The following is a 23,926-nucleotide window of genomic DNA, read 5'->3' as shown; positions in this document are numbered from 1 at the left end:
TTTGCCTATGTCTGTAGTAGAAGGCTAAGAGAGTCCTAAAGAGATGTTCTCCAGGATGTTCTGTATCCCTAACTACAGAGAATTCGAAGGACTGACTTTATATTCAAGCTGTGGTTGGTTGAATCTGTGGATGCAGAATCTGTAGATAGAGAGGACTGACTATAATAGTGAATCCAGGACTGGTGAAAGATGCATTTTCTTCCTATGAAGCCAAAACTAAAAGCTAGGACAGAGAGTGAGAAACTGTGACATGATTACTGGAGCCAAGCTGCCAATAGTTAACCCAACTAAAGCCTAGGTAGAGACTGACCTTGTCTGTCCTGCAGTTATTCAGACCCAGGTTGTTTGCGACAGCAACCTTCCCATCCAAGACCTGTTGCTCCCGCCGTAGCTGTTCTTTCATCTGCCGAGCCTCTTGGATTGCCTTGGTAACAGCATCATGATCGTTTAAGTAACCTGATGATGTGATGGAGGAAAGGATATCTAGAAAGAAGGTGAAAGGGATGGGGACACAAACAGAAGCAAGGTTACCAGGAATCATTATGAACTATTATCATCAAAACACTTCAATGCCTTCTCTGATAGATACTGGACAACAAGCAAACTCGTCAACTGTTGGTGCCTTGAACATTATGAAGGATCGATGTTTGTGTTGTACAAGCTGATGTATTTGTGCTTCATCCTTCATCAACAGCCTAAAATAAAGGTTATATGCTTGTACATGTTAGTCTCTGTGTTACATAACACGTATTTCCTTTTTCTTGACCAATAACACAATCATGTTGTTTACTGCTTCAGACTCACAACACAGAATTGAAGGCCAATCCATGTCCCTAATTTTGGCAAGAAGCCACAATTATTCTGTATACTGAGAATCAAGGTTTAATATTATTTTTCAGAAAGAGGATCAACACTTTCTTGGGGCAGAGCTTCAAAATTTACTTTAAAAATAGTTACTTTTATTGTTCTCAGTCTCACAGAAATTAGCTACTGTTATTACTTTGTTTTTAAAAATAAATCTTTGTATTTCCCATTTATTAAGATAATTAAAATAAATAAATCAGAGGTTCAAAGATTCCTTTAAAAATAGTTAGAGTTATTACTATAAGCCTCACAGCAGTTGGTTACTTAAAAAAAAATTCCATTTGTCTAAGGTAATTAAAATAATTATACTATTCTGAAAAAAATGTTAGTGATATGAATCTCTGCTTTAGGATACAAATAATACATTTGATTTCACTTTCACAACAAGACATTAGTCTGAAGTGGTACATGGATGGAAAAGTGCCATTCACGAACCACAACAGACTCCCATATCTCTTGTTTTTCAGAACGTGCCCCACACCAGCCCCCAAATGATCCCAACTTCCATATTTTTTAAAATGGCATATTTTGGGGGTAAATGTTGCCCACCTCCCCAAAAAGCCACCAATAACCTTCCTGAATCTCCCATTTAAAATATCCCTACTTTTTGTTCATGTTCTTCAAAATATCGTGCCTGAAAGTGACTTAGTATGACTTCCTTTATGTAGGAAGCACGCAAAAGAAAATCTGGACTATAAATCTATTGGATACGAACCATGTCAGTCCTGCCCCGCACCTAGCACTGTACATTGCACTTGAGGAGCAGCAGCAGTGTATTAATTTTTTAAAGCTGTACAGTAAATTGTGGAAACATAATTACATTTCCTTGAGCAGATAGGCCAGCTTATTAATTGCTGCAATGGTGATGGGGAGAATGGGACTATCTTGCTCCCCTTCCTCCATCCTCTTAAGTACCTTAATAAAGCACAGGTGGTGTTGCTTTGCTATGAGCTATGGTGGCGGAGCGCATAAAGCTCTGCCATAGAATGTCAGCTTCCAATTGACACACACATGCACACATACACACACATTCCTCTCCACACCACCTGTCATTTCGAGATACATAAGGAACCACACAGCCACAGACTTTAGACTGATTCCCAATCTGTTAATGCCGGGTCAGATGTTCTCTCCTTGGCTAAAGGGCACATGCTTGCAAACACACATACACACAACACAACACAGCCTAAGCTTTAGCTGAAATAGCATCTGAAACCATTCACTTTTAAATTCAGTACCCACAGGGTCTTACTGTTTAATTTTAAACCTGTCCTCACCCTTTTCATTCACTCCTGCTACAGTTTCAGCCTGCCTTCCCATCCAGGGTTTTTACAGCTTGGTTAAAACTCTGGATCTATTTAGGTGAAAGGAACTCTTATTGATCATCTCTCAAAGCTACCTTCCTCCCCTTCCCTTGGTTGCGCTCTCCGTATTTTTAAAAGTAGGGCATTGACGCGGCATTTTGTTCTGAGCCCTGAAAACTGCAATATGAAATTGCCCGGAAAAGGGGCTTCTGTTTGTGACATGAGGCTAAATCTAACCAGATCCATTGGTGAATTGTAACAGATGGAGGGGCCGTGAGACAGACGGCTGGCACTAATCACACGCAAAATGACCGGCTTGCCTCAACATGTTCCATGGATTCCAGCAAACTTTACACCCTAATCCATTTTTAGAACAAAAAACATCTGGGCCATAAATCCTCTAATCTGCCAAAACACGCTATTAAATCCCATGATTTGTTGAAAAACACTAAGATTAAAGAAAGGAAATATAAAATGGCTAACTGCCGCGTTAGAAAAGTGTTATTAATACTCTTTTCTTTTGTCTCAATTATGAATGTTCTGTTCCTAAAGAGCCTTGTCTAATCATGTCAGATTACACATCCTTGTTGTATTGCTTGCGTCTTCTATCTGATCTGCCGATTGCCAAAGAATGTACAACATTGTCTCCTTGCGCTCCACTTTTTGAAACATGGCAGGGGAGAGAGGCTGGTGTCAGATTAGTTCAGACTAACAGTGCTGGAAGGTTTTCACTGTTGCTGTTCCATGTGTACACAGCTTCTTTATTTTTAATGCTTTTAAAACCCATTTTGAAAGAAACAGCATTGGCAAACCTGGCTTCGTTCAGAAATCAAAACCTACAAGGATTGGGGAACGTCCAATTCATGTGGTTAGGGGAACCTCGGCAGAGATTTGAAGTTACTGTTGCCTCCAAATTCCAGAAACTCTGCACCAATCATAGGCACAGTTCAATTTAGCTGTGGTGATTCTGGAAACTATAGCCCCAAAAGGCATTTGAGACTTGAAGTGCATTTATATGGTAGAATTAATGCAGTTTGATACCACTTTAATTGCTATGGAATTATGGGAGTTGTAGTTTTGCAGGATGTATAGCCTTTGCTGCCAAATCGTGCAGGTACATCACCAAACTACAAGTCTCATGATTCCATAGCATGAAGCCATGATAATCAAATCTGTGTCAAGCTGTCTTCATTTTAAAATGCACAGCAGGGTTTCGCAAGTAGACATTTCTAGGGATTCCATAAAAGAGTGTGATTGATCACCTCCTTCACCCTTTTTAGCTGTAGATAATAATAATTTCTATGGAGGAATTCCCTGAGACACGGTGCACATCTATACTGACCATCTAATGCAAGAGAGTCCCGGGTCAACTCCATGGCGGCTAAACACCACATGGAGCTGATCTGGGGTAATGCGAGGCATGACTCCCTTAAGATGCACTTGACCAGATTTAACCAAAGTCAGAGGATAGTCTGAATTCAGGAAATAATTCTGACTATCCCCTGAGTTTGGGGCCATGTAAGCAGTTGGGCCAGTTTCAAGATGAGATGGCATTTACCATCCCCTCCAACTGCAACATGGGTCCTATCCTTCAGCTACTAACTGCAATGATGTTGGCTGAGGCAACAGAGTGATCAGGGAAGGGAAGGAGCAGAAGAGGGCAGACCTCAATTGTTGCCCAGTTTGACACCACTCCAGGCAAGACTCATGTTGCGGGCAAAGACCGCTATGCTAAGGAGAATGGGAGGGGACGGTAAGGGTGGCCATCTAGCAGTGACAAACAGGGTTCGGCACTACTGGATGACAAGGACTTCCTCTTGCCTTTGTAGTGGTGGCATATGTTTGTGTGTTTACGTAAACCATCTTGGGTCTGGTCCAGCATACAGCATGTCTCATTTGTTCACTTCTTGTATTGTTTATTGAAAGTAAAGCATGTACTGTATTTACTTGAATCTAATGCTCACCTTTTTTTTTTAGATAAATTACCTTCCCAAAATTAGGATGAACATTAGATTCACGTAATATGGTAATCTTAGTACTGAGCCAAAGCAAAAAGGGAAGCCACTTCAGGAGTGCCTGGAGCTCTTATTTGAGGGACATCACCTATAATTTAATTGCTATGGCTCAATGCTATGAAATGTTAGGATTTGTAGTTTGTTGAGGCATCAGCATTCTTTGGCAGCACCGATGATCCCGAACTACTGCTCCCATGACCCAATCGCTTTTGAGTCAGGGCAGTTAAAGTGGATTCATTCTACAGCAGTGGCCCTCAACCTGTGGGTCCCCAGATGTTTTGACCTTCAACTTCCAAAAAACTTAACAGCTGGTAAACTGGATGGGAGTTTTGGGAATTGTAGGCCAAAATACCTGGGGACTCACAGGTTGAGAACCACTGTTCTACAGCATAGAAGGTTTTATTTTCCATTGCGGAAAGTTTTAATGTTCTAACACATTTGTTTTTAAAGAAGGAATTATAAGAAGGCAGCCACTGTAACATCTACCTTTTTGTCCAAATTACAAAGAGTGTACTTTTTGCCACTGTGCATTACATTTGCCAGCAAATACTTTTTTTATTTCAGGGTATTGAAAATTGAAATGTGCATAAGATTTGATGGCTCATTGGACTCCAGTAAATACAGGTATATTGCAGGTATATTTCAGGAAGAAAGGTTTCAGCTCAGTCCTTCTATACTATTTTTTAAGTGTTTAGAGATTCTAGACTTTCAAAAATAAACACCACAATCCATTCTACCATTTCTTTCTGCTTCATGTATAAATTAGGCCTGAGGTGTCTTCATCGGACTGCATGACTTCAAGACATCATTTTAAAACTCCAGATAAATTGTTCCTTGCATTTAATAAATTCATACATTGTAGGAGAGTTATGTAAAATCCTAATTTACTAACTACCTGGACAGATGGTTTACTTGCTCTTAATGTAGCAAAATATTTGACAATCTGAATGCCCTCCAGTTTTGTCCACACACTAAAATGATGCACCATGTGGCCTCAACACCTTTTTCATGTTAACTCGGTGATAGGACCATATGGAAGACTCTGCAGATTGCATTTCTTTCCTAAATTGCTTGGGTTTCTGAGATATCCCAGGCTCTGACGTGATTTCTCTCCATTTACCAGCACTGTGTCCAAAAATACATAAGTTGGAGTCCCTTTGGTGTTATACAGACACAGATAAGCTCCCTTCCACATACCGTTTCAATTTGGGGAACAATATACATTGGATATATTCAGTTTGAAGCTACATACATGTAGTTCTAACCTTGGACAAGTCATGCTCTCTTGGCCTCAAAAGAAGGCAAAGGCAAACCCTTGAAAATATCTTATCATAAAAAGCCAACAATAGGTTCTCCTTAGGGTCACAATAAGTCAGACGCAACTTGAACATACACAAAAACAAATTTTAAAAAATACGGGGTAGGGGTTGGAAAAGAGTAAAGAGTTAAAGACTCTGTGGCTATCACTTTCTGGAAGATTGTAGTAGTTGGCCAGAGTAGTTAAACCTTCAGGATTTAAAGCACTTTAAATGACTTTATAATATACTGATTTAGAGCAACTTCAGGAGGTTTTTTTTGGAATAGTTTCAACACAGGGATATAATTATTTCCTAATTTTATTCTTGAAGGAAGCAACAAGTAATTTAAGCAATTTTCATTGCATTGCAATGAAGTCTTCAAAAACTACACAATTTTCAAATACTATTCACAATTTGGGGATTATATTTGTGTACTGTGTACATTTTCTATGTACATAGGAAATAATATTTCTGCAATATATGTGAAAACACTGTTTCCTGTACAAAAAAATATAGTTCTGAGCTTGTTTTGTGAAAATTGCACACATACACACACCAACATTTTCTGCACAGGAAACAGTCTGCACAGAAATAACCTCAGAATTATTCTGAGACAATCACAATAATAATAATAATAATAATAATAATAATAATAATAATAATAATAAATGCAGTGTTGTGCACATAATATGTCATTTCTGTGCAAATACTGGCACGTGCAAATATTGCACAGAATAAGTCCCAAAGTGCAAAAATTCTTATCAGTCCAGTATTTTCCTAGCACTCAATAAACATTTCCCAACACTTTTCTGCAATCCTTTCAAATACTCTTTCCATTCCTATTTTCAGGGTGACCACGGAGCTGATAAGCATATTGTTATTGTATATAATATCAAAGCCACATAGCTCTGCTTCCCCTGAGAGTTTGTGACAAAGTTCATCATGATGATGATGTTTATTTGTACCCCACTCAAAGTTCATAATTTGTAAATAATACTAGCTTTGCTCCAACGCTCTAACGCTCTCCAAACACGCATCTGTCACCTCCTTTTCTCATTACCCCCCCCCCCCCCCCAATTCCACTTTGGGAATCCCTGGGTTAGAGAACTGGGTATGCACTTTGTGAATTCAGGTTCATACCATTACGTTAGTCATAAGATTCATTGGATGGCTGTGGGCCTATAGCTTCAGCGTGATCTACTTTGAAAGGTTCTCATGAGAATAAATTAGGGAATGAGGATATACATATAAGTTGTCATCTGCACCCTGGAGAAAAGGAAGGATGCAAAAATGCAACTAATAAGTAAATATCTCAAGAAAAGAGATTCCATTAAGACATTAGAAAGAACTAGATAGATAAAAGCTCTTCGACAGTGGAATATGATGCCTTGAGTGTCATGGAGTCTTCTTCTCTGGAGGTCTTTAAGTAGAGGCTGGATAGACATCTGTTGGGAGTGTTTTGATTGCATATTCCTACATGGCAGGGGGTTGGACTGGATGACTCTCTTCCAACTCTAAAATTCTACGATTTTAAGGACTACCTTTGTCCATATAAAATTGCCTAGCTAATAAGATCTCATAAGATCTTCACTGGGTTCTCCATCTTTAAAGAGGAAGCTTTAGTGATATCTTTCCACAATAATATTGAAATGAAGGGGAAAATCCAGTAATGCAAAATGCGAATTGTTTTGTCAAAGGCTTTCATGGCCAGAATCACTGGGTTGCTGTGAATTTTTTTGGGTTGTATGATCATGTTCCAGAAGCATTCTCTCTTGATGTTGCATCCACATCTATGGACTTTCCACAGATATATAAAGCCCACTTTCCTAGTTTCCAACAGACCTCACATCTCTGAGGATGCCTGCCATAGATGTGGGTGAATGCTTCTGGAACATGACCATACAGCCCGGAAAACTCACAGCAACTCAAAATGCTGGTTGTTTATGACACCATTCTTTCCTGTGTACTTAGGCTTTCTTCTTTCTTTCTTTCTTTCTTTCTTTCTTTCTTTCTTTCTTTCTTTCTTTCTTTCTTTCTTTCTTTCTTTCTTTCTCTCTCTCTCTCTCTCTCTCTCTCTCTCTCTCTCTCTCTCCTTTCTTTCTTTCTTTCTTTCTTTCTTTCTTTCTTTCTTTCTTTCTTTTATTCGTTCGATCAATTTATTTACAGGCAATTTTTCTCCTATAATGGGACCCAATGTGGCTCCAAAAATAAATAAATTAAAATATTATTTTTTTCAAAGATAGTCACAATTGTATCGATATTTTCAATTTTCTTGTATTGTTTTTCCCTTTTTGTTTTTGTGGGGTTGTTTTATCATTCTAACCTTAAATTAGTCGCCATAAAACATTGCAACCTAAAGAAGGGTGCATAACTCTCATTAATAAATAAGATTAAACTGAAGGAAATGCCAATGTGTTCTGACTGGTGGCTGCAAATCATCAAGGGGGTTTTTGGCAACAATGTGAGATGGTAGATTTCATACATTATATTCATTCCATCATTCCATGGGACTCAAGGTGGATTATAATGAAATAGTACAAATGTATAAAATGTATAAAAGCATAATAAATTAAACAGGAGTTAAATATCCACCAGTAAAAGAAAAATCCAGTTTAAAAGCCTTATTCACAGCACGTATACCTAATATCTTGCTGATCTGTTGTAAATACTTAGCCATATCCTCTACATTTATGATGGAAAGTCTTGTTTCAAAGAACTATAACATTTCAATGTTCCCCAGTAACAATTAATACTCCGACCTAAATACAGTTAGACACATAAAGTCAGTTGGAAGAGATCACAAGGGATATTCATGCAGGAATACACACAATCAAAATAACCTTGATAGATGTCCATCCAGCTTTTGATTAGAAACCTCCAAAGAAGGAGAGTCCACCACAACCCAAGGCAGCATTTTGGCACATTACATGTGTGTAAATTCCCCTACAGAAGAGGTTGAATATTTTTTTTGTCACATATGAAATTCTGCTCTCAGCAAAAATCTGCAGAAACGCAGCTACATATATGGTTATAGATGAATATTACGCACAAACATACATTGTATGGAAGTGTGATGTGGACTGTGCATTGCACATGAATAGAGACTGTACATGGATACACATTTGCATTTGATTGTGTATTCAGTTGCCTGTTGTTTCTTTGATTTCTTTGCTCATTGCAACTCAGCATGAAGGTTGGATTGTACAATTAATATATTATCATGCAATTTTTTTTTGCTTCATAACCAGGGACAATTTGCATTGCATGATTATAGTCCTATGGATCTGTCCTATGGAATCCTGGAATTGATAGTTTATGGAGGGGAATTTAAAATTATCATCCAGAACATTAAACTGCCTGCCCCAAACTATAATATCTAGTATTCCATGGGACAGAAAATGGCAAAATAATGCTACAAATGCACATTGAGGTTGGCTGTAGGATTTGAGGCCAGTGGTGCATCCATATTGTAGAATTAACACAGTTTGACATTATTTAAACTGCCATGGCTTAATCCTATGGAATTATGGGAGTTGTAGTTTTATAGAGTCTTTAGCCTTCTCTGCCAAAGAGTGCTGGTGCCTCACCAAGCAATAAGTCCCACAAGTCCATAGCATTGAGCCATGGCAATTGAAATGATATCAAACTGCATTCATTCTATAGTTTGGATGCACCTCTAGTTATCACATCTAAGGATAATATGAACACAGTCTTCTTCGCTACTATGGAGAGTTGCACTGTTTTCTCACTTGTATTTTACTGATTATTTCTAAATTTACATCCAGACATTTCAATTACCATATGCAAAATTGTTTCCTTCTTGGCCACATTTTGCTAGGGGTAGGAGAGGTCATATCTCCACATTATTGTGGAGTATAAATAGCCAAGCTAGGTCAATAGTAAGTAGCAAGATTTTCATTTTTACCATCTACTGTCTATAACTCAACCAGTAACTGCCAGCAAAAGGTTTCCTTTGCCTTAAAGAAAATGGCAGCGGAGGGGAGGAGGAGGGACCAGCCTCTGTTATCCGAGACAGCACGCACAGCGATACCATTCTGTAACCTCAAAAAGTCCCTTTCTATATCTGTCCCACAAAGATATACGGCAGTGAAGTCTATGTCATTAACAATAACTTAAGTATGTTATCTTTTGGTCCACAGTTTCCCATGGTTTATTAATGGTATAACACATTAATTCTCCTTACAAGAGTGACCTTTACAACTCCAGTCATCCTCACAGCTTTTATCCAATTACATTATCACTCATTACAGGTACGGCCTTTCAAAATCTACATTTCGCTGAAAAGGAGGGAAGGGAAATGGCAAGGATTCCAAAGGCAGGAAAGAGGCCAGAGACTTGGAGAGAAAAAGATTTTATCTGGGGAATTAAGAAGAGTGTGCAGTGATGGTGAGGCTCTTCAAATAGGCTCAGAGAGGCCTGTGTATGTCAGGCAGGAGGGCTTCTGCACTCCTTCCTTTGTGTTGCATCTGTGGAAGATTTATGGACTGAGGAAGAAGCATACCACCACCCTACAATTTTGGGACAAAATGCCCCCTTGCTAACTCTATGAGCTGCCACTGGTATTTTCTACCTACTCAATCCTTTCAAATGTGTAGGACAGTGTTTCCCAGAAGTTTTGGACTTCAGCTCCCAGTATTCCTGACTGTTGGCCAAGCTGACCCAGGATTCTGGGAGTTGAAAACCAAAACATCTGGAGAAACAAAGTTTTGAGAAACACTGGTGTAGGAGTTTCAGAGTGGATCCAACACACATCAAAGACTGGTGCCATGTACTATTTTATCTGACTTATAGAGGCAGTAGTTTTGGTTTATTTTTTTTTATAAAGTTGGAAATGCATTGTATGTGATCTTATCATTTCCAGTTGTCATTCTGGTAGATGTTCAGCTGTTTAAAATTGTATTTTAAGGAGAATCGGAGGTGTCGACAGACTCTGACATAGGAGAATTAAACTCTCACATTTACAGTCATTTGAAGGTGGATTTGGAGCAAGGATTAATTGAAAATTGGCATGTTAGACCTAAGAGCTTGGGAGTTCAGGACTTAATTGAGGATGGCCCCAATGTGTTTTCACTCTATCTGCTCTTAGTTTGGAACCACAGTTTTCGAAAGGGCACATTACCTATTAAAACCTTGCAGGTTGGCAGAGGGTTCCTTGTTAGAGGAAAGGCTTGATCAATACTACTTACCTATTGTGTTGACCCTTGCTGAAGGACTAGCTAACGTTGCTGGCACAGAAGATTTCAGGGAGCTGCTCCCGCTGTTTATTCTCAGTGACGGCATGTGGGGAGAGGTGGGAGATGTGGGTGACTTGCTGTCATTTGTCTTGGGTTTTGCCGAGAGGTTCAGTGGCTGGGCCACATCGTCCTGAAATGGGCATAAGAAGAACAAACTGGTGAGAAAGATAACACTGAAGCTCCTTCTGCCACATTGCCAGAGGACACACACACTTTCATCAATGACATAAAGATATTTCATCTAGAGTTATGTGCAGAACTACTGAACCTCTGGTAGAAGAAAAAAAATGAATTAAAGAACATACTATTTTTCATGCCTGATATATAAATATGGGGCTTAAATGCCTTAAAGTCACCATATCCCAGGTGATCTTAGACACTAAACAAAATAGGTACTTGGATGGAAGACCACCAAAAAATGCCAGGTGCTGTAGCCTATATTTCAGATGAAGGAATTGGTAAAACCAGCTGAGGATTCCTTGCCTAAGAAAACCCTATAAAATTTATAGGGTCACCATTTGTCACACACACATACAGATGAAGATAAATATTGTAAATTAACACCAACATAGGACACAAGTGATGTATTTTTTTTAGTATTTTATCCTTGTCTGCAAGAATGAGTAATTCCTACAGCTATCTCCATACAGTAGCATCATATAGATTTCACCCAGTAGTTGTATATCACAAATTGTTTCAAGAAATAATTATGTGCCAAAGTACACATAATGTACAAAACCTCACAATTATTGTGCAAAAGCTATGGCCATGATCCTGCATCAGAGGTTAAGGTGTGAAACTAATGAGGATAGAGCTACATTGCTGATACAATATCCAATCATGCCAGAGAACTTCAATGTTGATAACAGTTAAAATGGTGTCAAACTACTTTAATTCTTCAGTGTAGAAGCACCTTACAATTGAAAAAAGCAGAAACTAGTGGCTGGTATTACTGTAAAATATGCAAGTCCTGTATTGCTAAGGTTCGTTAACAATAGGCAGACTCAAATTCCTTCATTTTCCTTAAGAGACCATTTACCATAGTGGCTTATCATGCTAATCTTTAAGCCTCCATCTCAGAGTTCCATTTTGAAAGCATTCCTTGTATCTGAGTACTGAAAATATGCATACATTCAACTTCGCGGCAAAGCTTTTATCTTCCTCTCTCTGGGTTGATGATATAATCTGATAGTGTACCATAGGTGCCATTTGGTGCTCTGTTTGAAAGACAAGGCAGGGATGGAAGATTCATTCATGCAGTCCATGGTTTGGGAAGACCAGAATAATTTTGCTCCTTGAACTATTATGTCCTTTTAGAGCAGGATAAACCAGCTCAATAAAGCTTCTTCCATCCTTCATCTTTTTTGTCTATTGACTGGTGGCACAAATATTTAAGGGAACCGGATGGACATACATGTTTACATTGTTTTTTCTTAGACTGAACATTCAGGATAGAATAGGCTTGAATTTGGCTAATACAAAACACACTGAAGCAAAGTTGTTGTTTTTAAAGTAATTGATTATGTAACCCGTCACAAAGGCCCCAGTGTTGCCCATTGTAACTCCCAGCTCGACCAGTTGTGAGGAATTCTGGGAGTTGAAGCCCAAAATATCTGGAGGGCCAAAAACATGGCCACATTAGTCAGGAACTGCATGCAAAGGAATATTTCAGAACCACTGAAATTAATTAACTGAAAGAGAGCAAGTGATAACATAAGCCTTCTTAGGGTGCATTAACACTGCAGAATTAATGTTTGTCAAACTGCTATAATTCTACAGTGTGGATGCAGCCCTCATCTGCCATGAGCGTGGTCAGTAGCAGCAGCTCAGTGGTTTTTATTTGCACTTTTAAATAAATACATTAAGTGCAAGCCAAACTAAACATCATGTCTAGCTTTGCGCTTATGAATCTTTTTAAAGATGCTGAGAATCACATACCATGTTTGATGGTTCCTTGGCTTTATTTGAGCTAAAAGAAGGTCAACATGTTGGTTGTGTCTTTATAGATACAACTTTGGAAGAAAATGGCAATGATGGAGAAGAGGTTTCCATTTCCCTCATGGGCCAAACTGCCCTAGGTGCTACATTTCCAAAGTTGTGAGGATACCCTTTCTCATTCATCACTCTCTGTTCCACAGAGAAGAAAATGGAGAATTCTGAAGCTGGAAAACATCACTACCAGCTTGTTCTGTCATTCACTGCTACTGTGCATTTAAAGCTAATGGTAAGTTAATTGAAGGTTGCAGGTGATCCATTTTCATCTAGCAGACGTAAGCAAACCATTCAGAACAACTGCTAGGAAATATTGCTTCACTTAAGTTTCATAACAGTTTATCTTTTTCAATTGGCAGAGCTTGTACAATGCCAGAATAGAAGAGATAAAGATGGAAAAGTCCATCAAAGATCTGTTCTGTACATTTTGCCATGCGGAGCTTGGACAACCATTATTCGCTTCCTAATCCATTCAGAGATGAACATTCTTTCATATCTCACAAATGCTTTTACAGATGTTATCTAAATGATCAGATATTCCCTCTATAAGATTTTTATAAAGGACATGAAGAAGTGTTTCTCAGTAACTGGTCATTGGTTCATGCAGAATAGAGATGTGAATGCACAGAGGGGCAGGAGCTTCTCCTTGACAAAAAGCTGTTTTCCAAATCAATTCTACAATCAAATTGTAGAAACAATTGAAATCCAAGTGAAATAATGACCAGAGAGAGAGAGAGAGAGAGAGAGAGAGAGAGAGAGCGAGCGAGCACAAGCAAACAAATGTCCTAAAAGCACAATGTCAGGCAGCTCTCTCTTCTACTTTACAAAACACTTTTTACCTTAAATCTGATTGCTTGTCCAAACTACCTCTGTACAAAATAGTCCCTGGATGGCAATTTACTTAAGTGCAGGTATCTCATTTAAATTTAAATGACAATTCATTGTTAATAGTTATTTTCCCCTATTCCAACCTCAATGTACTTGATTAGTTTATCAAAACAACTAAGCACGTCATATTTTTTCTACTGATCTTCCTATCAAACTTTGCCTCAAGACAGATATGTTCCCATACTAGCTATACATTTCATTTTCCCTAGTCATAAGTTTTTGTGAGCTCTGAAAAACACATCAGGCCTGCTGACTCTAAAACATGCTATCAACTTTATTTTGTTTTTCAAAAAATTCTCCCTCCTTCTGCTAAAACATCTCCAAAGAACCTTCACGGGAGCTATACAATAAGGAGGGTTTGCAAAAACCAGGAATGTCTTGTTGTGTATCATCTGACTCTGAGCAATGCTGAAATGACCTGGCATGAGCACAGTAGAGGCTTCTCTGCTAAAGAGGCTTTTGGTGACCTCTGGGAACACATCCATCCCACATTGCAGTCTGTTTCAATGACCTTGATGGTAAGAAATTACAGCCAAAGCCCAGACAGATACAAGAAGCCACAGAGGAAAGCTATTTAAAAAAAGAACGAGAAAGAGAAATAATAATGCACCCCAGCCGCTTTGGAAACAAAGGCCCAGACCTAGTCCCCCTCCTTCCTCTCCCTCCTTTTTCACAGAGATCTTCATTTCATCATAAATGCACAATACGGCGCATTTCCTGGCACATCTGGGGCCATAGACAATCGTGCCATTGTCGTTCATTGAACAATACTGCCAGTCACTGGCTTATCTACTGAGTCACTAGCTTATCCCAGAAACGTCTGACCAGTAAATATATCAATAATGGACGTCCACTGGCAACTGGCACACACAAAGTAAAACCTTCCCTATGACTGTCTCCAGAGGCTGGAGTTATATCCTAGCCCTTCAACCTCCTCTTTCTGAACACAACATACAGGCAAATACACAACAGCTTTGGCAGTGTTCTCATCTTGTTCTTGTCCTTCTTATCCTACAAGCAGTCCTGAAATTCAGTCATGATAATAGGAAGCAGAGAGGTAAAGGCAGTTGTGAAATACGTTGTGTAAATGAATTACTCTGCTGATATTATTATTCTCCCTGATGGAATAATTGTATTAAATTAAGCAGGGATGTTCACATGACAGGATGGCGGAATTAGATAATTCTCCTTCATGGCATAAGCATCCCTCTCCCACTTTGGCACTCTTCCCCCTTCTACCCAAACCACTTGTCTTTTTCAAATTTTGATAAAGAATAATGCACCCCTTTCTCTCTTTCAAGGAGGAAATTTATGCATCTGCTGAGACATACCACAGAAAGTCTTTAATGGACAGAAGTGGGATATTGGGGGGGGGGGGGAGAGAGAAGAGTTTGAAAGACATCTAAGTCATACATTTTAGCTAACACAGAAGGAAGGACTGTGAGTCATTCTTTAAAAAATAATAAAAGTCTAGACAGGTACAGAACTGCCCTTGAAACTATTACTGAGTCTGTATCATGTTAAGTGACAGAACTCAACTTTCTGATGTTGATTTTGCGCAAAGCAATCTTGAGAAGTTTTTGTTGAAAATACTATTGGTTAATCCCAACTTGAATAAATCCATCAATGTGGTGAGTCAACACATAGGTAAATAGTAATACAATTGATTGGGTATCTTTTTTCAACCTAGGACTATAAAACTTAAACTATTGATGCCAGAGATGGGGTTACACACTTCTGCATGAGTACACTAATTCCTAGTTTGCATGTTTGCACACTTCCTGCTTGTTTGCTTTACTGTCTCTTTTTCTTCCTGAACCACTCTAACTTCCAACAGAGCTTGTATCTGAGTCTGCAGAAATCATTTCTAAGTAAGGTTCCTTTGTACATTTAAAAAAAAAATACAAGGCTTGTTTTTCTATTTACTGGACCAAGGATGTTGACAGATGTGGGACTAGTGATTGTTTAGCTTCTGCCTTGCCAAATGTGATGACCCATGGGCAATGTAGTCCCATTCCTGGCACTGTGGTGCCAGATGAAGAGGAAAACTTGGGTTTTTCACCGTTCCAGCCAGAATTGGAACTTTCCCAGCCAGATTTGGATACCTTGCACCTGCAAGAGATTTGTCTTCCAGAAGTCTGTCAAACAAGCCCCGAGCCACAATCTCCTACGTTTTCTCGCCATGCTTTTTGTAAACAACAGAGGGGAGTTCAACAGGCGTCCCGCAGGAGTGCTAGGATAGCTGCTAAGCATTCAGCTGATTAAGCCTGCTTTCCATGGGAAACTTTAAGGAGTCATGCATCTGGACTCAGAGAATAGCTTTCGTTTCTGGTTCTCCAGGGAACTGCTCTTTGGTGGGAAAACTAGATCCTATTTAGGTGCTTTGCCCACAAAGGGATCTTGCGGAGTCAATTCGTCAGCAACTGGAGTAGGTTGTGTGTGGACAGCGCTACTCCGCTTCTAAGCCTTCGTCCCAGTTTCCAAGCCTACGTTCCCGTTCCAGCCTTGTTTACCTCCACGGACCTTGCCTTGCTTCCTAGGACTCAGCCTTGTTTTTCCAGGACTCTGCCTTGCCTTGTTTTCCGGATTTTGCCAAGTATTCCACGGATCTTGTTCTTGCTCCTCGTTCCTTGTTGCCTTGTATCAAGCCCTGTTTCAAGTTACTCCCTAGCCTCGCTCAAGTTCCATGGACTAAAGGATCTTGTCATCTCCCCTCACTTTGCCTGGCAAAGTGAGTGTTTCGGTTATTGGATTACAACTTTGGACCTTAATATTTCATATTGGACAGTGTTTCTTTGGACTAATTTTGACCTTTCCTGAAAGGTCTATTTCTGGACTATTTCATACACTTGCTTTTATTAACTTTATATATTCCTTCAATAAAGATATTAGATAGAATCTGGCCTCGGTGTATGGTTATTGGTGCTCTGCGGCCTGGGTCGTGACACCAAATGATTACTCTGCTATAGAGAGATCTACAACTATATCTTAAATTTACTAAGAGTCAGAGAATTATAATTGTCATGGACAGCAGTCAATAGTAAGTTAACAAGAATCATGTTAACAATTTCTGGTTTACCCAGCATCTAGCAGAAGGAGAAAGACAGAAATCTAGCAGGAGAAAGAAGGAGAGGTTAGTTTGCTTCCAAATTATGTCAATATTTGGTTCATTTCTCTTGACATATTAACAGGAAGTAAATATTCTCAGTTGTTGCCTGATTGTATTTCAACCTCAGTCTTTTGCAGGAGGCCAGAAAGGTGTTCCCATGTCTAATTTAGCTTTTTTTCTTTGCTATTTCACAACTTTCTTTTGGTGTTGGGAACCTGAGTTGCTAAGTGTATTGAGCTGTTTGCTGTTATGCCAGCTTTGGAGATATGACTTAATCATTATGCCATTGTACAGAGTTCATTTTCCACCTTCACCTCTTCCTTTATAGTCTGCAGCTGGTTGCCAGACAAAAAACAAATGCTACTTTTAATTTTCTGTTTCGGGTCATCTTCCCCTTCCCTGCTTCCCTCCTTTCTCATCATCTTTTGTTTCCTTACCCTGATGCCTAGCTGCTTCAATGAAAATATGGTATCCGGTTACAATGACCTGTTTGCCTGCCCAGAAACCCTCAGCTTTTATGCTTGTCTATTCCATATGCTGTTTTGCTGAGATAGCGCGTCGGCATGTTGTTTTTCCACTGCATTTGGCACCATGGATTCTCTATGTTTTATACACAATTCGTCAATAGAGTAAAAGGGTGAGGACAGAGAACAGAACAAAAGCTTCCTTGATGGCTACAATTCCAGGATGTTTGTATAGTATGGCACCCTGGTAACCTCAAGATGCGGCTCTGTAGACTCTACCTGAGCTCAAACACAGGGCTACAAATAACCTTAATGCCACCATTAAGCATGGATCTTGATTGCATCAGTTTGATGCCACTTTATCTGTCATAGCTTTATCCTACAAGTTTTGAGTTTATTGAGGACCTTTCTATGAATGTGTATGAAAACTGGATAATGAAGAAAGCTGATAGGAAGAAAATTGCTATATATGTGAAATGGGATGCTGGGATAAAGATCTGTGGATACTATGGACTACTAAAAAATGAAGAAATCAGTCGTAGAGCAAAGCATGTTTGAACTTTACCCAGAAATCTTGGTGGCCAAGCTAAGGCTAATGTTCTTTGGTCATAACATGAGATAACTTGGAAAAGATGATAATGCTCAGCAAAGTGAAAGTTGTGATGACCCATGGGCCTTGTAGTCCTGCTCAGGACATTGTAATTCCTGATGAAGATGAAAACTTGGGTTTTTTACCTTCCCAGTCTGAACTGGATTCCTCTCAGCCAGATCTTTCCCAGGCAGATCTGGGAACCTTGCACCTGCAAGAAAGTTGTCTCCCAGAAGTATGTCAAACAAGCCCAGAGCCTACTTCTCCCGTATTCTTGCGCCGGGAGTTTTGTAAACAACAGAGAAGTTTGGATTCAGCTTCGCGCAGGAGTGCGAGGATTGCAGCTAAGAATGTGGCCAATTAAGACTGCTTCTCGTGAGAATCTTTGGGGAGTCTCACATCTGGTCTCAGAGTTAGCTTTCGGTTCTGATTCCCAGAGAACTGCTTCGGCGGGAAAGCTAGACTCTATTTAGGTGTTTTACCCGCGTAGTAACTTCGCGGAGTCAATTCGTCAGCCTACGGAGCGAGTTGTGTCTGGACAGCGCGCTCCGGTTCAAGCCTCGCTCCTGCTCAAGCCTTGCCTTGCTATCCAGCCTTCGCCTTGCTTCCCAGCCTTTGTTTATCTACGGACTTTGCCTTGTTTCCCAGGATCAATCCTTGCCTTGTTCCACGGATTTATCAAGTTATTCCACGGACCTTGTTCTTGTTCTTAGTTACCTTGTTCCACGTTCAAGCCTTGTTTTAAGTATCAAGTTATTTCCTAGCCTCGCTCAAGTTTCATGGACTAAAGGACCTTGTCATCTCCCCTCACTTTGCTTGGCAAAGTGAGTGTTTCGGTTATTGGATTACAACTTTGGACCTTAATATTTCTTATTGGACATTGCTTTTTTGGACTAATTCTGACCTTTCCTGAAAGGTCTAATTCTGGACTATTTTCTACACTTGTTTTTATTAACCTTATATATTCCTACAATAAAGATATTAGATAGATTCTGGCCTCTGTGTATGGTTATTGGTGCTCTGCAGCCTGGGTCGTGACAGTTTGACTCCGCCACCCTAAGCACCAATTAACCTCGGCCAGAATGTCTACCGGAGTCGTACCTGGGCCGAGCGGCCAGCCGATTACCTACACCATCGACAAGGAAGAGGTGGACCGAATCCGTGATAAGCTCAATGCACAGGATGGAGAAATAAGGGGTTTGAAGGAACGCGGAGTTCGTCTTCCGGCCATGGCGTTGCCAACCAAGTTTACTGGAGAAGCTTCTAAGGTTCATGTCTTCCGTCGCCAATGTCAAGCTTATCTGGAGGCCCGTGCTGCCGAGTTTCCCCAAGAAGACATCAAAGTGGCATGGGTTTACAGTCTTCTAGACGGGCCAGCGGCCAGCTGGGCGACGGCACTGTTCGACCAAGCCTCTCCACACCTAAGATCAGCGCAACACTTCTTGGACCACCTCAAGGAGACTTGGGGAATCGAGGACAATTTGGAGGCAGCCGGTCACAAACTCCGTCGCCTTTTCCAAGGAGACAGACCTATGTCTCAGTATATAGCCGAGTTCCGAGTGCTGGCCCACAACACCGGCTGGAACGATGTAGCCCTCAGGGGACAATTCCGGGAGGGTCTCAACATTGAAATGCTGGAAGAAATCTCCAAGGTGGATCCTCCCCAGACCCTCGAGGCACTCATTGATCAATGTTTACGGGCTGAAGTCATGATTGCCAACAGAAAACAGTGGGTTCGAGGCCAGGGCAGTAGAGCCGGGGCAAAACCCCCCGCTCCCGCCAGCGTTCAGCCACGTCCGGTGTGGAGACCCCCACCGCCAACCCCATACCCCAGAGGAGGCGAGGAGGTGCCGATGCAGTTGGGCAATGTGCGTCCCAGACTAGATGCCGCCGAGAAGGCCCGTCGTCAACGCTTAAACCTCTGCTGGTACTGCGGGAACGGGGGCCACTTCGCCAGAGAGTGCCCAGCCAAAGGGAAGCCTGCCGCCCGTCTTGCGGCGGCGTCCTCCACGGAGACGAAGGCGTCTGAGCCGACTGGCACACAGCCGGCGGGGGAAGCCAACGACCGGGTGTAGAGAGGCTCGCCAACCCGGTCAAAAAATCCATCCAAGAGCCGCCAACCGGGGTCCTGTTCCTTCTCGTGGTCACATTATGGTCAGCAAAAAGGGGACCCGTCATGATCCACGCCATGATAGACTCTGGAGCTACCAACAATTTCATCGATAGAGAGTATGCCGACTCTCTGGGATTACAATATCATGATTTCAAGAATGCCCGTGTGGTGCAAGCCATAGACGGCCGTCCCCTCAAGACGGGCCCCGTAAGTCAGTGGTCGGAACCCACCAGGATGTGGATAAGGGAACATATGGAAGAGATTTCCTTCTTTGTTACCGAGGTCCCCCATTTCCCTGTGATTTTGGGAATTCCATGGCTGACTCTCCACGACCCTAACATTTCCTGGTCCAACAGAGAACTGCAGTTTGCTTCACCGTACTGCCAAAACCATTGCCTCGTAGCCAAGGTATGCCATGCCACAGACACCGAGCCCATCATCACCTTGCCAAAGAAGTACTCCGAGTATTGGGATGTATTCAATGAGAAAGAAGCCGAAAAATTACCCCCACATAGACCTTATGACTGTGCCATTGACTTGGTGGAGGGGGCCCCGATCCCGCGAGGGCATCTCTACTCCCTGACTGAACCAGAGCAAGAAGCTCTCAGGGAATTCCTAGAGACAAACCTTCGCAAGGGATTCATCAGACCCTCTCAATCCCCAGCCGCCTCCCCAGTGATGTTTGTGAAGAAGAAGTCAGGGGAACTACGCTTGGTGGTGGACTACAGAGCATTGAACAATATCACCAAGCGGAACAGCTATCCCCTGCCCTTAATCTCGGATCTACTGGATCGGCTTCGAGGAGCCAAGGTTTACACCAAGCTGGATCTTCGGGGGGCTTACAACTTAGTTCGCATCAGGGAAGGGGACGAGTGGAAGACCGCCTTCCAGACCAAATTCGGATTATTTGAGTCCCGAGTTATGAATTTCGGTTTATGCGGAGCCCCCGCAACGTTCCAGCATTTTGTCAATGACATTTTTCAGGACTATCTAGACAGGTTCTTGATAATCTACCTGGACGATTTTTTGGTGTTTTCCAGATCACAATCAGAACATGAGAACCACGTCAAAATGGTGTTACAACGATTGCGGGATCATGGACTTTATGCCAAGCTGGAAAAATGCGCTTTTGATCTACAAGAGGTAGATTTCCTTGGTTACCGCATCTCGCCTCTAGGGCTTTCCATGGATCCAGCCAAAGTTTCAGCAGTATTGGAATGGCGGGCGCCAACTAACAAGAAAGAGGTGCAGCGTTTCTTGGGGTTCGCGAACTACTACCGCAAGTTCATTCCAGATTTTGCCCGCTGGTCCGACCCCATCACTAGCTGCATCCGTGGAAAGCAGCCTTTCCGCTGGACTGATCAAGCAGAGAAAGGGTTCCAGCAACTAAAGAAACTATTCACCTCCCAGCCAATTCTACAGCACCCAAATCCTGGAACCCCTTTTGTGGTGCAAGCGGACGCCTCTGATGTGGCAATTGGGGCTGTACTCTTACAACCGGTGGGAGATCACCTCCACCCCTGTGCCTTTTATTCTCGTCAACTAACCACACCAGAGAGGAATTACACCATTTGGGAAAAAGAACTACTGGCCATAAAGGCAGCCTTTGAAACTTGGAGACATTGGCTAGAAGGGGCCAAATTTCCCATTGAAGTCCACACTGATCATCGTAATCTAGAACATCTAAGAACTGCCCGCAAACTAAATCAGAGGCAGCAACGTTGGGCTTTATTCTTTGAACGTTTCAACTTTCAGATCCATTATGTGACCCCAGCCCAAACCAAGCAAGCAGACGCCCTGTCACGTAAACCGGAATACGCTGCAGGACGCAAGGAGACCTTTGAATCCCAACTGCTACAACCTGAGAACTTTGCCACGCTCACGGTGGGGAACACCAAATCCATTCCCATTGGTTCAACTTCCCCTACTCCAGGACCCATCTGTGCTCAAGAAATCAGGGCTAGTCAGCAAGCAGATGCCTGGGCGCAGGACCAACTTCGCCAAGGTCTGCATTTCCCCTTTTCGCTTAAAGATGGGCTGCTCTGCTATAGAAATCATGTTTATATTCCACCCGGACCGGGCAGGGAAAAAGCGCTTCGTCTGTGTCATGACTGCAAACCAGCAGGACACTTCGGACTATTTAAAACTATGCATTTGATCCTAAGGGATTTTTGGTGGCCCAAGATCCGCAAGGATGTGGAAAAATATGTCAACACCTGCCCAGTATGCCAGCGCTCCAAGATACGAAGGGAGAAGCCCTCAGGACTTTTACACCCCCTTCCTACCCCATCTCGCCCATGGGAAATAATTTCCGCGGATTTCATCACTGACCTACCACCTTCCTGTGGATTCACCACGATCTTAGTGGTGGTGGACCTATTCACCAAGTTAGCCCATTTCATTCCCTGCGAAGGCCTCCCCACGGCCAAGGAAACTGCGGATCTATTTCTTCAACATGTTTTCAGACTACATGGATTGCCCAAGAGTTTAGTCACAGACCGTGGATCTCAATTCACCTCTCGTTTTTGGAAGGCACTACAAAAACTATTGGGCATAGACTCTCGCTTATCTTCAGCTCATCATCCCCAAACAGATGGGCAAACGGAGCGCACCAATGCCACTTTGGAGCAGTATCTTCGCTGTTATGTAAACTATCAACAGGACAATTGGGCTTCTCTGTTACCACTGTCTGAGTTTGCCTACAACAATGGAGTTCAAGCTTCTACAAAAGAAACGCCGTTCTTTGCAAACTACGGCTTCCATCCACGTTTCTTCCCCCCTGTCATTGAAACTTCAGAGGTTCCCGCAGCAGAGGATTGGCTGCAGGAACTCACAGCGGTGCAACAACTTTTGCTCCAGCAACTGGACCAAGCCAAGGAGGACTATAAACGCCACGCTGACAAACATCGCCAGCCGGGCCCCGAAATCAAGGTAGGAGATCGGGTTTTCCTGTCCACTCGCTTTCTGCCCTCCCACCGCCCTTGCCGGAAGTTAGATGCCCGTTTCATTGGTCCCTATCCAGTGGTGGCGCAATTAAACCCCGTGACTTTCAAACTCCAACTTCCGCGTTCAATGCGCATTCACCCCGTGTTTCACCGTTCCCTGCTCCTTCCGGCGGATGGTGTGCGACCTGATACAGACCAACCGGCCCCCCCTCCTGTTTTGATGAATGGGGAGGAGGAGTTCGAGGTTGAGGACATTTTGGATTCTCGCTTTCACCGCCGCCGCCTACAATATCTCATTGACTGGGTGGGTTTTGGCCCTGAGGAACGCTCTTGGGAAGACGCCTCCACAGTCCATGCTCCTGATCTAACCCGTCGCTTTCATCAGACCTATCCCACCAAACCACGACCTCGCGCCTCGGGGAGAGGGCCCCAGTTTGGGAGGGGCCTTGAGGAGGGGGATAGTGTGATGACCCATGGGCCTTGTAGTCCTGCTCAGGACATTGTAATTCCTGATGAAGATGAAAACTTGGGTTTTTTACCTTCCCAGTCTGAACTGGATTCCTCTCAGCCAGATCTTTCCCAGGCAGATCTGGGAACCTTGCACCTGCAAGAAAGTTGTCTCCCAGAAGTATGTCAAACAAGCCCAGAGCCTACTTCTCCCGTATTCTTGCGCCGGGAGTTTTGTAAACAACAGAGAAGTTTGGATTCAGCTTCGCGCAGGAGTGCGAGGATTGCAGCTAAGAATGTGGCCAATTAAGACTGCTTCTCGTGAGAATCTTTGGGGAGTCTCACATCTGGTCTCAGAGTTAGCTTTCGGTTCTGATTCCCAGAGAACTGCTTCGGCGGGAAAGCTAGACTCTATTTAGGTGTTTTACCCGCGTAGTAACTTCGCGGAGTCAATTCGTCAGCCTACGGAGCGAGTTGTGTCTGGACAGCGCGCTCCGGTTCAAGCCTCGCTCCTGCTCAAGCCTTGCCTTGCTATCCAGCCTTCGCCTTGCTTCCCAGCCTTTGTTTATCTACGGACTTTGCCTTGTTTCCCAGGATCAATCCTTGCCTTGTTCCACGGATTTATCAAGTTATTCCACGGACC

General features: G+C 42.2%; 1 protein-coding gene across 10 annotated transcripts in view; it reads right to left on the bottom strand.

Moving 5' to 3' along the window:
* sox5 (SRY-box transcription factor 5) overlaps positions 1 to 23,926 on the bottom strand; it is an 824,881-nt gene that overhangs the window by 44,449 nt on the left and 756,506 nt on the right. For all 10 annotated transcript variants that reach the window (XM_062983191.1, XM_062983193.1, XM_062983192.1 and 7 more), the window contains 2 exons: positions 10,689 to 10,866; positions 311 to 483 (listed from right to left, as the gene is read on the bottom strand). In XM_062983191.1, coding sequence (XP_062839261.1) covers positions 311 to 483; positions 10,689 to 10,866 — 351 coding nt within the window. The remainder of the gene's footprint in view (positions 1 to 310; positions 484 to 10,688; positions 10,867 to 23,926) is intronic.

Source organism: Anolis carolinensis, chromosome 5, assembly GCF_035594765.1.
Source record: "Anolis carolinensis isolate JA03-04 chromosome 5, rAnoCar3.1.pri, whole genome shotgun sequence".
NCBI classification, from domain to species: Eukaryota; Metazoa; Chordata; class Lepidosauria; order Squamata; family Dactyloidae; genus Anolis; species Anolis carolinensis.
Note: the sequence above shows the minus strand (reverse complement) of the source record. Positions and strands in the feature narration are given on the sequence as shown.